Below are 15,298 nucleotides of genomic sequence, written 5' to 3'. Positions count from 1 at the left end.
ATGAGAAATCTACTTGATACTAGCGACCTACCAACACCTCCGGGATCATCCCAAAACAAACCTGTACAAACACATTTACCGCTGTTTTTACTTCTGGGAGTTTTCAAGCAAGGTGTCACGGCGTTTGAATCTACATTCTGCGTATGCAGGGGACAGACGAGGAGCAAGACAAAGGTTTTAGGACCGACGGTGTGATGGAATGGCGACAGGGTAGCACGAAAAAGCCAACAGGGCCCCATAAACAACACATGGCGGCCCGCAGTGCCAATCGTCCCCATAGCATAGCATATACAAAACGGACGCATATCAGATATAGCGAAACAAGTTAATCAATCTACCTAAATCTATTCTCGATCAAGCGCGCTTCGTCTTGTTGTCTTGTCGAGCAACAGGTCGACCAGTTTACATCCATACGTCTACCTAAGCGCTGTGCCCGTTCAAAGGGAAATTTACTCAAGCAGGTGCTGGCCTTACTCGGCATCAGCACCCCTCCGCCGTCCAGCGAGGAACCGCCCACTCCTGCGCCGCTGGTGGTGTCTTTGCTGCTGCTGTTCGGCCTGTCCCTGCCCCTGGCCCTGTCCCTGTCCCCGAGTAACTGGCGTATCGTCCCACGCGGCCGTCGAAGCCGCAGCCCCCGAACCAGCCGGGCCACCAGCCCCGGCGGGCGGCGACGGCGTGAATAGCCCACCACTCCCACTTCCACCAACAGTACCACCGACTCTATCTCCCATACCAGACGCAGCAGGATCATTCGTCCGTCTCGCAACCCGACCAAAAAGCGTTCTACGCGCACTCCCGCCGGTGACGGCCGCAGCGGCGCCGTCGAGCCAGGACCGCGCTGCGTTGCGCGTCGAGCTGGTGCCGCTACCAGCTCCGGTCCGGGAAGTTGAGGTCGAGTTGTCGAGGGATGGTTGCTGAGGCACGAGATTGCTGCTTTGTCGCGGGGCGTGGGCTTGGTACTGGGGCTGGCGTTGTGGATGATGTCGAGGGGCGTTCGAGGAGTTGAATGGATCAGGGAGATCCTCTTCTTCCTCCTCGTCCTCGTCCTCGTCCTCGTATTCGCCGTGGGATATGGGCGAGAAGTCCGGCGTCTCAGGTGTGTGCAGGTACTGGCGCTGGTTACCGCTGACCATTCTGGCGCCGCGCGGGGCGATTGTGCGGCGTTGTTGTGGTTGTAGGTCAGCAGGAGTCTGTCGGGAATTGATGTCCCCCGGATGCGGCGCCGCCGTGGGCGAGGGCTCAGTGATCCACGGTCCAGAGCTGCGGCGCTGCTGCTGCTGCTGCTGCGCAGCCGCATACGCGCTCGCGCTGGAGTGGCGTGCGTTGCTCCTCGCTGATGATCCCGCCATGCTCACACGCTGCTCTTGTTGCGGTGGTGGTCGCACGCCGGAAATCCGGCCTGTGCCGATGTGCGAGGGCGGTAAGATGGAGATATCCATCTCGCTGTCCTCGAGCTCCGTGTCGGTGTGTTCCCAGCCTCCCTCAGACTCTCCCCCCGCCTCGGGGACGTCATCGTCGAGATCTCGTTCCAGTGCCATTTCATCCTCATCTTCCTGGTCGAAGATCTCGTCTTCGTCCAGCATCGCGTTGGCCAACTCCTCGGCCTCGCGCTCATCGTAGTCGTACTCACTTCCCGGGACAGGGACCCGCACACCAGCCACAATGGCTGTGCCGTGCCTGAATCGATCGGACCGTCGGTTGCGGTGATTTCCTGGAGAAGATGCATGCGCATTGTGCATCTCATCGTCTGTGTCTGGCTCGCGCCGTGAATCGTAAACCCAGTTTGAATCGGTTCCATCAGGATCGGGTGACATGGGATCATCGTCATCGTCATTTTCATCATCATCGGCTTCGGGAATCTCATCGTCTAGATCGCCGTCCATGCCCTCTTCGTCTTCTTCACCGTCCATGTCTGGAATCTCACCATCGAGATCCACCTCGTCATCGTCATCCTCCAAACCGTCTTCCCCATCCATATCAGGGATATCCTCATCCAAGTCCCGCCCCTCCTCCGGCTCCCCTGTCTCGGCCAATCTCGCCTGTCGCTCTTGCTCGTCAGCCTCCTGGGCAGCACGCTCCTGCATCTCGACCTCCCTCAACTGGCGCTCGACTTCTTCCCTCTCAACCTCTTCTTCTCTCCGGCCCAGCATCGTCTTCGCACACCCCGCCGGCTTCAACCACCCGTAGCCGTACATCGCGATGGCCATTTTGCGTTGGGCGATCGCCCGCTCGTCCGCGGTGAGGACTGCAAGCGTGCTGTTCCGCAATGCCGAGGCATGTTGCTTTGAGCGCCGTGATGAGTGTTGCTGTGCTTGCTGTTGCAGTTGGTTTTGGGCAACCGTGGATGGTATTTCTGATGTTGAGGTGCTGAGAGATGGGAGGAGTGATGATGGTGGTGGTGCGAAGAGCGGGAGTGATGTTGTGAGAAGCATGGTTACGTAGGGATTGGCTGAGGCGGAGAGGGTTGTCTCTTCATTTGCGGATGTATGTGATGGGAGATGTGTGTCCGGAGTGCAAGGGTCGTGAGGCTCAGTTTGTACGGATGGACGATGGGCTTCTACTTGACCCCTCTGTCCTGTTCAGTAACCTCAAAGGGCGAATGTATAATATATGATGGCTATTCTGTCGATCTTTGAAAGTCACTGAACAGTCGGTAGTGCCTGCTTGCATGTCGAGGCCTCAATTTTAGATGGCAAGCGAACCACTTTCGTTGGAAAAGGAAAGCTTTCCGTTCTGTGCAGAGCCTCGTATGAATGCGTGAGTGCTCCGTAGCCGACCAAAGCTCAGCGACGCCGCGCTTGGAAAATGGTTTGAAAACCCACGCGTCAGGCAATTATAGTCTCCCGGTAAACGCGTCTGAAAGAACACGGGTCGGCCGATTGTGATCCCAGCTTCGAGAGACAAAAGACTTAACTCCTGCGGATCGACACACTCTCGCTCAGGTTGAATAAGCTAAGCGGAGATCGGGAGCAGGGCCCGATGTTCAGAGAAGTGATGATCCCACTGAGAACGCGTGTATTGAAGCGGAGCTGATGGCGGGGTCTCGGCGACCCACCAACGACGACCGGCCTTGAATGAGCCTTAACTCTAAGTTGGACGAGTGAATATGAATCAAAAAGGCAGTGTTTGTGTTTGTTGCTTTTCCTGATGGATGAGGATGAGGAGGGCGAGAGACCGGGGACGCCAAGGAATGTGTCTACTGTCCAATGGGAAGCAGATGGCTAGAGTTTCAGACTGCTTTCACACTAAAAGCTCTATAGGCTTGGCATTGCTACTAAAGCCCTTGGTCCCAAAGCTAAGGTAGTTTAAGACTCCTCTCAGAAAGACCTAACTACTTTTAGTGAATTCAAGAATAAAATGACAAAATTGATAAAGTAGCAGGTTTCTTGGCACAAACATACGAGTAAGTGCAGACGAGGCCTATTATGACTGTTACACAGTCTCTAAATTCATGGCTGGCTCAGGCTGGCGGCGCTCTGCATTTTTGGTGTCTCTGGGTTGAATAACTAAATGCTTGCGGCAACTACAGTAACCAGAACCCTACAACACATCCCCTCGTGTTCCAGTACTATCTCATTGAATTGAACACCCGATTAATGCCTGAGACAAGTTCTAATAGCAACTCCAGACCAAAGATCGTTACCTTTCCTTTTTTCTTCATAATTTGATGAATTCCTGCTATGTATCTACCGCTAGTTTGTTCTCTATTGGTACAATTTCCATTGGCAGTCTGCAGTACAAGGTAAAAACACTCCACCACTTTATCAATGATTGTGGCAACATGCGCAAGAACGACCGACACCAAAAAGAAAGAGACATGTAAAATCATCATGGTCCATATCCATCAAAACCCGGTGCTCTGGTTGCTGTTCTTTCGGTCTTTCCAATTTTGCATAACTCTCTCATTTTCATTCACCCATAACATGCTGCGCAGGGGGTATCAGTATCGAACCGACTGCGCGCGTTTTCATCACGCCCGATGGTTTTAGCTTGCCCAGAAAAGAACACAAAATGATATGGAATGCCGCCCAATGTAACATGTTTGGATTTCGAATTCCGCTTTATACTTTTTCCTTCAGATGGGGAGATTGTCATTATTCAAGTGCTGGCTCTTTAAGCGGCGACCTTGACTTCCTTCGGGACTGGAACGGTGTCATGTTGAGCGCGTCGTACAATGCCACCCGTGACCGGAAGCGAAGAGCCTGTGCCCATAAGGTAACTGTCCACTTGACGAGCACATTGTCGACCTTCGTTGATGCCCCAAACAATGAGGGACTGTCCACGACGACAATCACCAGCAGCAAACACACCGTCCAGGTTGGTGTTGTACTGATTCTTTGGGGTCTTGATGTTTTTGCGTCCATCAAGCTCGACCTCTGCATTGAACAGGTGCTCGTCGGGGCCAAGGAAGCCCATTGACAGAAGGACAAGGTCGGCCGGAAAGTACTCTTCACTGCCTTCTTTTGGCTTCATATCCCAGCCACCAGTAGAGTTCTTGGTCCATTCGACACGAGTCGTGTTGATGCCCACGACTCGGCCATCCTTGACCTCGAAATCCTTGGTCATCACACAGTACTCACGAGGGTCCTTGCCATAATGCTGCTTGACTTCTGTGTGTCCATAGTCAACACGGTAGATTCTGGGCCACTGAGGCCAAGGGTTGTCTCGAGCACGCTCTGGTGGCGGTTGGGGCAACAATTCAAAGTTGGTGATCGACTTGGCGCCGTGTCTGAGTGATGTACCGATACAATCATTCCCGGTATCTCCACCGCCAATAACAATGACATGCTTGTCTTTGGCAGAAATGTATTTGCCATCTCCGAGCTCAGAGTCCAACAAGGACTTGGTATTTGCGTGCAAGAATTCCATGGCAAAATGGATACCCTCATTCTCTCGATTCTTGATCTTCAAGTCCCGAGGAACTTGAGCTCCAGTAGAAATGACAACAACGTCATGGCTCGCACGTAGAGATTCGAGGCTAGCTTCTTCGTTGGGTCCAACAAGAACACCAGTCTTAAAGACAATACCCTCGGCAGCCATCAGATCCACTCGTCGTTGAACAATGCGCTTGTCGAGCTTCATGTTGGGAATGCCGTACATGAGAAGGCCCCCGGCGCGATCAGATTTCTCATAGACCGTGACGGAGTGACCAGCACGGTTGAGCTGATCAGCAGTGGCAAGACCAGCAGGGCCAGATCCAATCACCGCCACCTTCTTACCAGTGCGCTGGGTGGGTGGAGTAGGGACCATCCACCCCATTTCAAATCCTTTGTCGATGATGGCACACTCGATGCTCTTGATGCCTACAGGGTCCTCATTGATACCCAGAACACAAGCCCCTTCGCATGGAGCAGGGCAGACACGGCCAGTGAACTCAGGGAAGTTATTGGTCATGAGTAGTCGGTTCAAGGCATCCTGCCATTGGTTTTGGAAGACAAGCTCATTCCACTTGGGGATAATGTTCGAAATCGGACATCCGGAATCAGATTGACAGAAAGGAACACCACAGTCCATGCACCGTGCTGATTGGTATTTGAGCTCATCCTCGTTGAGACGAGAAGACAACTCAGCCCAATCCTTCGTTCGGGTTTTGACGTTGCGATATTTCTCGCTGCGACGAGTGTACTTCATGAAACCTCGCGTCTTGTCGAGAACTAGGCCTGCCTTTTGTTTCGCCTTTTGAGCATCGCCGTTCACGCCTTCCTCAATGTCAAGCATGTCCACCTTCTTTTGTTTGGCTTCCTTATCTTGTGCGGCGTCACGTTGCTCTTGATGAAGGGACCTGACGGGGTTCCCTGGAAGCAAAGGCAATGGGTATTCGGCCTTCTTTGCTTCCTCGGCCTTAGCGGCACGTTCAGCAAGTACGCGCTTGTAGTCGGTAGGGAGGACCTTGACAAAGCGTGGAAGTGCACGGTTGAACTCCAACAGAATACGAGCCGCAAGCTCGGAACCCGTGTAGTGATGATGATCTTCGATCATACCTCGAAGGAAAGCAATCTCAGTTGGGTCCTCGACGCCGGAAACTTCAACCATCTCCATATTGATCTTGGAATGGAAGTCTTGGTTCATGTCGAGAACATAGGCAATACCACCAGACATACCAGCCGCGAAGTTACGGCCAGTGCTTCCGAGGATAACGACGCGACCACCAGTCATGTACTCACAACCATGGTCACCAACGCCTTCCACAACAGTATTCGCTCCCGAGTTTCGAACGGCGAAACGTTCAGCGGCAACACCTCGGAAGTAACATGTTCCCAAGGTCGCGCCATACAAGCAGACATTGCCGATTAAGATGTTCTCTTCTGCCTTGAATACGGCGCTTCGTGGTGGGTAGATGATCAGGCGACCTCCTGAGAGACCCTTTCCAACATAATCATTGGCATCTCCCTCAAGTTCAAGCGTGACACCGGGTGCCAGGTAAGCACCGAATGATTGACCTGCAGATCCTCTAATGTTGACATGGATGGTATCTTGAGGTAGACCGGCTTCACCATAGCGCTTGCTGATGTGGTATGAAAGAGTGGCACCCAGTGTACGATCGGTGTTCACAATATCGGTCTCGATACGGCATGGAAGACCCTTCTCGAGAGCGAGCTCAGACTCAGAGATCAACTTGTTGTCGAGACGAGTGTGCAACTTGTGATCTTGTTTTCGAACGTTATATGTTGCAACACCTGGACGAATAGAATGCGCCGGTGTGAGAATCAAAGAAAGATCAATGTTCTCGGTCTTGGGGGTACGGATCTCCTCCCGTACCTTCAACAACTCGGCATGACCAACCATTTCATTCACAGTTCTCAAACCGAGGTGCGCCATGATGGCTCGGAGCTCGTTGGCAATGTAGTAGAAGAAATTGATCACGTGTTCGGGAGTTCCTTGGAACTTCTTCCTCAGCAACGGGTCTTGCGTCGCAATACCTACAGGACAAGTGTTCAAGTGGCACTGTTATTTGGTCAGTAAACGTTATTTGAGAGGTTTAGTTATCAGTCATCTGCTTACCTTTCTCATCATGATACAGCCCATTGCAATCAGAGGTGTTGTTGCAAAGCCCCATTCTTCAGCACCAAGCAAGCATGCAATCGCAACGTCACGACCAGTGCGGAGCTGACCATCAGTCTGGACAATTACACGTCCCCGAAGATCGTTCAAAACAAGGGTCTGATGAGTTTCAGCAAGACCCAGTTCCCATGGAAGACCAGCGTATTTGATACCGGTCCAGCGAGAGGCACCAGTACCACCATCGTGGCCAGAGATCAAGATGTGATCAGCCTTGGCTTTTGCAACACCAGCAGCGACAATACCCACACCAACCTCAGAAACGAGCTTGACAGACACTCGAGCCCGAGGGTTCGAGCACTTCAAATCATAAATGAGTTGTTTTAGGTCCTCAATGGAGTAGATATCGTGATGTGGAGGAGGAGAGATAAGACCGACACCAGGTGTCGAGTGTCTGGTGCGTGCAATGGATTCCGATACTTTATGTCCAGGGAGTTCACCACCCTCACCAGGCTTGGCACCTTGGGCCATCTTGATTTGTAGCTCATCTGAATCGGCAAGATAGTTGGAGGTAACACCGAATCGGCCGGAAGCAATCTGCTTGATGGCTGAACGCATGGAGTCTCCGTTTTCCATCTTCAAGCTTCGCTCTGGGTCTTCACCACCTTCGCCTGTGTTTGATTTCCCACCGAGACGATTCATGGCGACCGCGAGTGTGGAGTGGGATTCCATCGAGATTGAACCATAAGACATGGCTCCTGTGACAAATCGTCGCACAATTTCAGTCCAAGGTTCGACCTGATCAATAGGTACAGGATTTCGCTGATCGAAATCAAAGTCGAGCATGCCTCGTAGCGTGCAGTTCTTAATCTGCTCGTATTCGGAAAGAGAATACGCTTCATAGGATTTATCGTTCTTCGTTCTGACAGCGTCTTGAATGTTGGCAATGCTGACGGGATCATTGATGTGAGGCTCCCCACCGTCACGCCAATGATATTCTCCTGATTCCGGTAATCCAGGGATCTCGCGAATATGGCGTGAAGGGTATCCTTTCTCATGGAAAGCAAAAGCATCCTCGGCAATGAGCTCGAATGTCATACCTCGAACACGAGTGGCAGTACCTGCAAAGCAGCGATCGACCACAGAATCATCAATACCAAGAGCCTCGAAAATCTGAGCACCTTTGTAAGATTGGAGAGTAGAGATACCCATCTTGCTCATGACTTTCAGAATACCGCCATCACACGACGCCTTGTAGTTTGCGATGATTTGCTTGTCCGACAATTTCTTCCTGAAAAGTCCCTCACGGTTCATCTTCAGGATACATTCCATAGCCAAATATGGATTGATGGCATCAGCACCATAACCGACAAGCACACACATATGGTGGACTTCTCTAGCTTCTGCGGTCTCCACGACAATCGCTGCTCGAGATCTCCATTTGTTGCGAACCAAATGATGATGAACCATGCCAGTTGCCAGGAGTGAAGAGATTGGAACTCTGTCGGCGGATGTTGCACGATCGGATAGAATGATTATCTTGTCACCTGCTTCGATGGCCTCCGTTGCGGCATCACAGATGCTGTCTAGAGCCTGTTTGTAGCCTTCGACACCCGACCACTTATCGAAAGTGATGTCAATGGTCTTGACCGTCCAGTCCTTTTGATATCGAGACATATTCCTGAGAGCATTGAAGGTCTCGATCTCAAGGATTGGTGATGGGAGTAATAGTCTACCACATTGGGACTCCTCCATTTCTAGTAAGTTGCCTTGGGGGCCAATATAGCACTCTAGAGACATGACAATAGCTTCTCGAATGGGATCAATGGGTGGGTTGGTGACTTGGGCGAAAAGTTGTCTAAAGTACTCGAACAACAGACGAGGTTGCTGTGCAAGACATGCAAGTGGCGCGTCGTTCCCCATTGAGCCCAGAGCCTCTTTCGAATCAGCGGCCATAGGCCCGAGCAGTAGACTAACCTGTTCGAAGGAATATCCAAAAGCACGGAGTCTGACATCTTCCTGGATGGTGTCGTCGTTCAGCTTAAAGTCTAGATCGATCTCGTTGCTGAGAGCCTCGCTGACCACAGGCATCTTCATCAGATATTTGTCTAACCATTGTTGGAAAGGTTGTCGCTTTGCGACGGTCTCTTTGAGCTCTGCGTCGTCAATGATACGGCCAGCTTCCGTGTCGACCAACAGCATTTTTCCAGGCTGAAGACGGCCCTTCAGAATGACACGTTCTGGTTCAATTGCGATGGTGCCGACTTCTGAAGCACAGACAATTCGATCATCGTCAGTCACGTAATAACGACATGGTCTCAAGCCATTTCGATCAAGATTGGCGCCACAGTATCTACCATCAGAGAATGTGAACAGCGCAGGGCCGTCCCAGGGCTCCATCAAACAGGCAGAGTACTCGTAAAAGGCAGCTTTTGCAGGATCCATGGCATGATTACCTTGCCACGCCTCGGGAACCATCATCATGACAGCTTCTGGAAGGGATAGGACACGATTCATGACCAACAGCTCTAAGACGTTGTCGAAGGCTGCAGAGTCGGAACCTCCATCTTCAACAATGGGGAAAAGTTTCTCCAGCTCGTCTCCAAACAAATCAGAGTTCAAGACACCTTCACGGGCTCTCATCCAGTTCTTGTTTCCTCTTAGAGTGTTGATCTCACCGTTATGAGCGAGCCACCGTAGAGGCTGTGATCGATCCCAGGAAGGAAATGTGTTAGTTGAGAAGCGCGAGTGGACCAAGGCGAAGTGACCTTCATAGTCCACGGAAACCAAGTCATGATAGTACTGGTAGACTTGAACTGGAGCGAGTTGACCCTTGTAGACAATGTTTCTATTGCTCAAGGAGCAGACGTAGAACCAGGGCTTCCATCGAGAATCATGAGAAACAGTTTTTCTGAGGATGTAGAGCTTTCGTTCGAATTCAACATCGTCAAACTGTTCTGGATCGACGGTCGCGGGTTTGTTACCTGTGCCGTAGGCAGAGGCCAGGACAACGAAGGGTTGGAGGATGATGGGTTCGCGGGAGAGCGCAGCTGGACCCAAAAGAGTAGAATCTCTGGGAACCTCACGCCAGCCTAGGGTGCGGAGACCCAGCGACTCTGCAGTTTCCTCGAAGCTGACCGTAGCATGTTTAAGCATCTCAGTGTCTGGCTTGAAGAACAAGTTACCAGCGGCATACTGTCCGAGGGGTGGCAATTCTACGCCGACCTCGCGGGCAAAGTTCTTGACGAAGAATTTGTGCGGGATGGAGGTCATGACACCGGCACCGTCGCCATCTCGAGCGTCTGAACCGACCGCACCACGATGGGTCATGTTACAGAGGAGATTACGGGCTGAAAGCTGTTAGCCATGGCAACTCAGGCCAAAGTAGCGGGGTGATTCTCACCATCGCTTATGATTTTGTGGCTTGGCTTGCCCTTGATATGGCTGGAAGATGGTTAGCGAAAAGGATTCTCTCGACAAGGTGAGGGCGGGGTTCCTTACGCTGCAAAGCCTACACCACAGGCATCCTTCTCAAGACTAGGGTCATACAGACCTTGCTTCTCTGGCAAAGCCTCACCCCAGCCATAGCCCTTCTGGGGCTTGTAGGGCGTGTACTCTTCTTGCACCTCAGATGTCTCAATCTCTTGACTTTGATGTTTTTCCGCTTCCAAGCCCATCCTAGAGTCGACGAGCGACGATGTTGAAGCAGACAAGCGGGTAGAAGGAAGGTGGTGACAGTGGTCTCTGGCGATGGACGACTGTGGTAGAGCAGGAGGGTGGTCCTCTGGGGTAATACCAAGATCTGTCTGGGGCAGCAAGGAGGCTGTCTCTCTGTCAAGTTTGAGCTTGTGAGGATCGTCTGTGGTGATGGTAGAGCGATCAGACGAGAGGACAGAGTGCTGGGTGAGGATGCAAAAAAAAGATGGACGAGAGGGTGGACAAGAGGAAGAAAGAAATTGGGTTCTGGGATGTGGGGTTGTCGAAGGAAGTGTGCCAGTCGCCAGTCTCTCTCGGTCTTGCCTGGTGCTTCAAAGATCGATCGCTAGCGTGCTGTGAATGGGCCACTGGTGGTGAAGATTGACTCCCAATCCGGAGCTCTGAGATGGTGAAAATCTGGGCTCTGGGTGGCTCCAGCTAACGAGGTTGCAGCTGGCAGCTGGGTTTACCGGCAGGCGGCGAAAAGCTAGTCGATTGCCTCAATGCTCAGGCTCTCACGAGAGAACTGGGCAATACAGCAGGAGTAGCACTACTGTCTTGTTGGTTGGTGGGCTGGTGGGCTGCTCGGTATTCAGAGGGTGGATGAAAAAAGAGACGTGTTGTCATAGGTGACAGGGATTGATAGTGGGGAGCATGGGTATACGGATTACTGGCGCGGTGGTGGAATAAGGCTGGTGTTTAGGGCAGGCTTTTAACTGGAGAAACACGAAGTAAGCCTATAAGTGTCCATTAGCCGGGCGCGAGGAGGGGGAGAAACCCAAAATGCGAGCCCGTGTCAACGCCCGTGCCTATGTTGGAGCCCTGTAAGTTAAGCCCCTCGGGGCTTCTTCGTCGCAGGGTGGGGGCATGCAATGGAGGGGACCCGAGCAGCATCGAGGGACAAGAGCGCATCCCTGTCGACCTTGTTGGCCATAGTGCACCATGGCGTCGGTTGATGGTCGCCAGTCTCCGGTTATACATGAGATGACAGGGGTGCATACGAAGCCTCCATGTCTCCATCATGCACGTCTCCATCCCAAAGCATAATCTAAATCATTGTGCATGTGCTGATAAGGACCTCCTGGTCCAATGGCAGCCTCTCTTTTTACAACCATTACCAGTTGGAATCTCAGCAGTGATGGTCATTTCTCCGCGACCGGCCCTTGTGTGTCCTTTCTCCCAGAGCTTCCCTTGGATGTTACCCTTTTCAGCCCAACAATAATTATTAACCCTGGATCTCCGGGAGTCTGCATAGAAAACTGTGTGTCATAATGCACTCCACCTGCACGTCTAGACGCTTGGAAATCTCCTCGACTGCTAGGGCACTGTTATTCCAGTGGAGGGCCCTCCTCCAAGGCCAGCAGAATGTAGGAGGTGGCCAGCGTTCTCGACTCGCTTACCACGCGGAACAGCTCGTGCCATGCCTGTGAGAAGAGCGCAGAGCAATGCCTCGGCCTTGACAGCGGAATGCTACCATGGGGATTAGCACCCGAAGTGGGCAGGTATCTATGTATGATCAGGCTCTTGATAGATCTGCTCGTGCGAATCGTATCTACGAGTATGTATGTCCTCTACGGGTGGTCAGACTTCTGTCACATTATTCCTAGCAAGGCTGGTACGACAGAAGCCCGAGTCGTAAGAATAGGTTCTTCCGAGGTTGCCCGAATGCATGGTGGACGAAAGAAAATTTTTATGGATTGCTTCTTCTGATGCTTACCAAGGCGAAGAGAAGACGGGTGGGAGAGTGTACGAGGAAGGGCCCAGGGCAGGAGTCGAGGGAACTCGGTCCTACTGCTCCGTACTTACTGTACGAGTGTACTCCGTACGAGTGCGCGAGTCTCCCGTTTGCCTGATTCGATGGCTCCTGCCTTCTTTCACAAGAACCAAACCCCACCTGCCTTGCAAGACACTACCACTCTCCGAGTGCGAGTAATGCCCCGGCCAGGCCATCCTCCAGCCCAACAGCGAGGGACAGTCAGTAACTATGTACATACAGTGCACAATCTCCCGTCAATCATACGATCAATTCTTGATGCCCTTCTGAGTCACATGATGACGCTTCGTACCTAGTGAGCATGTACTACTAGTAGGTGTGCTGGTCGAATCGTTCTTTCCAAAGAAGCATCTCCTTGGTGAGCACGTGTACGCGACCAACAGACTCCAATGTCCACCCCACGCGTCCCCAGGCTTGTCGTTCTTCGCTCTTCGCTAGATTTGCATCCTCTACGGCGGACCGAGTACCGTACATCTATCTACTGCATGACCAGATGGCTCTAAACTACTCGCCGCACCATGATCACGTTGCAAGAAAACGTTTCTCTCTTCTGTTCCTCTAGTCGAGCCACTGACATGTGCGTCGAGGCAAACGTCAGACGACGTTAGTCTCCTCAGCCAGTCACACCACGGCTATTATGCCGGTGCTTGACTGCTCGCACTTTCATGCGAACATCCCATCTGACTGCATCAATAAGGTGCAGCCCTTTTTTCCTCACGAGCACTCGGGCACTAAATTCGCTGCCGAAGTCGGAGGGGGGTGGAGAGATGCCTCTGGACCCTTCGACCCTTGTGCCTGACCCGAGCCCAACAGCCCTGCATCAGCATGACATGCACCATCCACTTCAGAACCTAAGAAGCTCGAGCACATACCAATCCGAACGTGCTTATTGGCTCCCTCACCTAATTTTGTTGTTGGTGACCATGACGCATCCTCCTCGGCCTTTGGTGTTTGATGAACCTGGGAAAACAATAACGAGCCAAACCGGGGGGAAATGTTATCCTCCGATTTGGTCCTTAAAACAGCAGGCATGCACCTGTCCGAGGAGCCTTATGCTGGCGGTCCTGCCGTGCAACACAAACGACAGGCGCCCTCAAATTCTTATTATTGAAAAGTTGGAAGGAGCCCTGGTGACCTCGGTGCTCTTGCCTTCCCGACTTCCCACGCACTTTCCTTGACCTTATTTTCCACGCCGGTGGTTTCCCTTTGGATCTGCGGCCCATCCATGCCATCCATTCTCGGAACGGAATTGCATGCAGACCGCAGTGCATTCAATTACTATGTGTCGTCGAAATATCACGGGCATGTCGGAAGTCACACAACGGAATCTTGTCGGTGTACAAGCACGTAGCGGATCATCAGTGACTGTTTTCACAGAAGCCTGGGGTACGAGGTAAGGCCGCTGGGTAAAGGACCGTTCTCTTGGAGATGAACGCCTTCGAGGATGACCGCACTCGCTTCCTTCGCGCATCGCATCCCGCAACCCACAAGACTGTCCCCAATTAATTCAAGCTACCGCCTGATCGCCACGACAAGACTCCCGCAAAAGCCCCAGTCCCCAGTCCCCAATGATAAGCCTTTTGAGGCTTGCAAACGGCCATCTTCAATCTAGTCCCAAAAATACAAAAAGTCCGGTGCAGATAGGTTACAAGAGACTGAAGAACAATTCGTGGGCACATCTCGAATGCTTTTTCCCTTCGACGCCGGAAGAGGCGAAGAGTGGAGGATGTTGAAAGAAAAGCCGAGCAAATTCGCGTTTGATCCCGTGCCGAGCGTACACTCTTGGGTGACTCTGCAGGTAAGCACAGGTACAGGTGCTCGGGCGGGAATGGAAACTTGTTTCCTTGCATCACTGCATCACTGCATCACTGCATTCCTGAGCCTGCGCCCATACAACGCATACACCAACGCAAATGCGACCACGGGAAATTCTCACTGCCCACGAAACAATACGGACGTGATGAACTGATGGTCGTGGTGTGATATCCACTCAGCCTTCAACCGCGGGTTTCATGGGATCTGATGCAGCCAAATCGGCTCGGAGCCAATTGCAAGGGTCACTCTGCGTGCACCACGCATGATACAGATTGAAATTCTCGCCTCAGTCACCCAGTCACATTCCGATCATACAGTATCCACGTGTTGTTGCTGACGGCGAGAATTTCTCTCCTCGTCCACTTGGTCGATCTGGTTCTCGCATGTTAGGCTATTTACCCATCGCCATTCGCTGCCAATTCCAGTTACTATATTCTTCTCCCGATAAAGAATCAGTATAGCTAGCTCGTATGAAAGCATAGGGTTTAGAGTCCCGAAGTAATCGATGCCTTCCGATGCATTCCCCTACCCAGATACGCATTCATCAGCCAAATTATTTATCATTTATTATTGACGGTGAACAGTCGACATCCATTGTATATCTTCTTCATCCTTCTTGGTGACCATGCAATCAAGTTCCTTCGAGAAGTTTGATGAGGACTAAGTAGATTTCTGGCATTCTGAGTAAACGGGCACTGAGACGAACCAGGGACAGATTCTCAACAACAACCTGGAAGTTTTATACACAGTCAGCAGGAGTGGATGTGGTGCTGTAGTGCGCAGCTTCAAGTGGCTTCATAGCACGGAGTCGCGGAGAGTCCGGCAAGACAAATGTCATAGATGTGAGGTGATGTAATCGACGAGCTTATTCGCGGCGTTTCCCTCATGATGGGATTGTCATTTGCACATCCATCCCTGCGAGTCCGTGACAGGCAGTTTCGGTGGTATTGGCTATGCGTGCTACTGTACCTAATGTACTGGTGGTGCCTGTGGAGCGCGGTACCTGTGCTGAAG

At 52.0% G+C, this 15,298-nt stretch overlaps 2 protein-coding genes across 2 annotated transcripts; both read right to left on the bottom strand.

Moving 5' to 3' along the window:
- Positions 1-470: 470 nt before the first annotated feature.
- Positions 471-2,207, bottom strand: A1O9_01666 (uncharacterized protein; the record flags this gene model as incomplete). Its single annotated transcript, XM_013410824.1, has 1 exon — positions 471-2,207. One exon carries the CDS (start codon positions 2,205-2,207, stop codon positions 471-473), a length of 1,737 nt encoding a protein of 578 aa, XP_013266278.1.
- A 1,906-nt stretch (positions 2,208-4,113) lies between these two features.
- Positions 4,114-10,676, bottom strand: A1O9_01665 (glutamate synthase [NADPH]; the record flags this gene model as incomplete). Its single annotated transcript, XM_013410823.1, has 4 exons — positions 4,114-6,945; positions 7,003-10,349; positions 10,403-10,443; positions 10,501-10,676. 4 exons carry the CDS (start codon positions 10,674-10,676, stop codon positions 4,114-4,116), a joined length of 6,396 nt encoding a protein of 2,131 aa, XP_013266277.1.
- Between the last annotated feature and the right edge of the window lie 4,622 nt (positions 10,677-15,298).

Source organism: Exophiala aquamarina, assembly GCF_000709125.1.
Source record: "Exophiala aquamarina CBS 119918 chromosome Unknown aczIA-supercont1.1, whole genome shotgun sequence".
NCBI lineage: Eukaryota > Fungi > Ascomycota > Eurotiomycetes > Chaetothyriales > Herpotrichiellaceae > Exophiala > Exophiala aquamarina.
The sequence above is the reverse complement of the archived record's forward strand: the minus strand, read 5'-3'. Positions and strand labels throughout refer to the sequence as shown.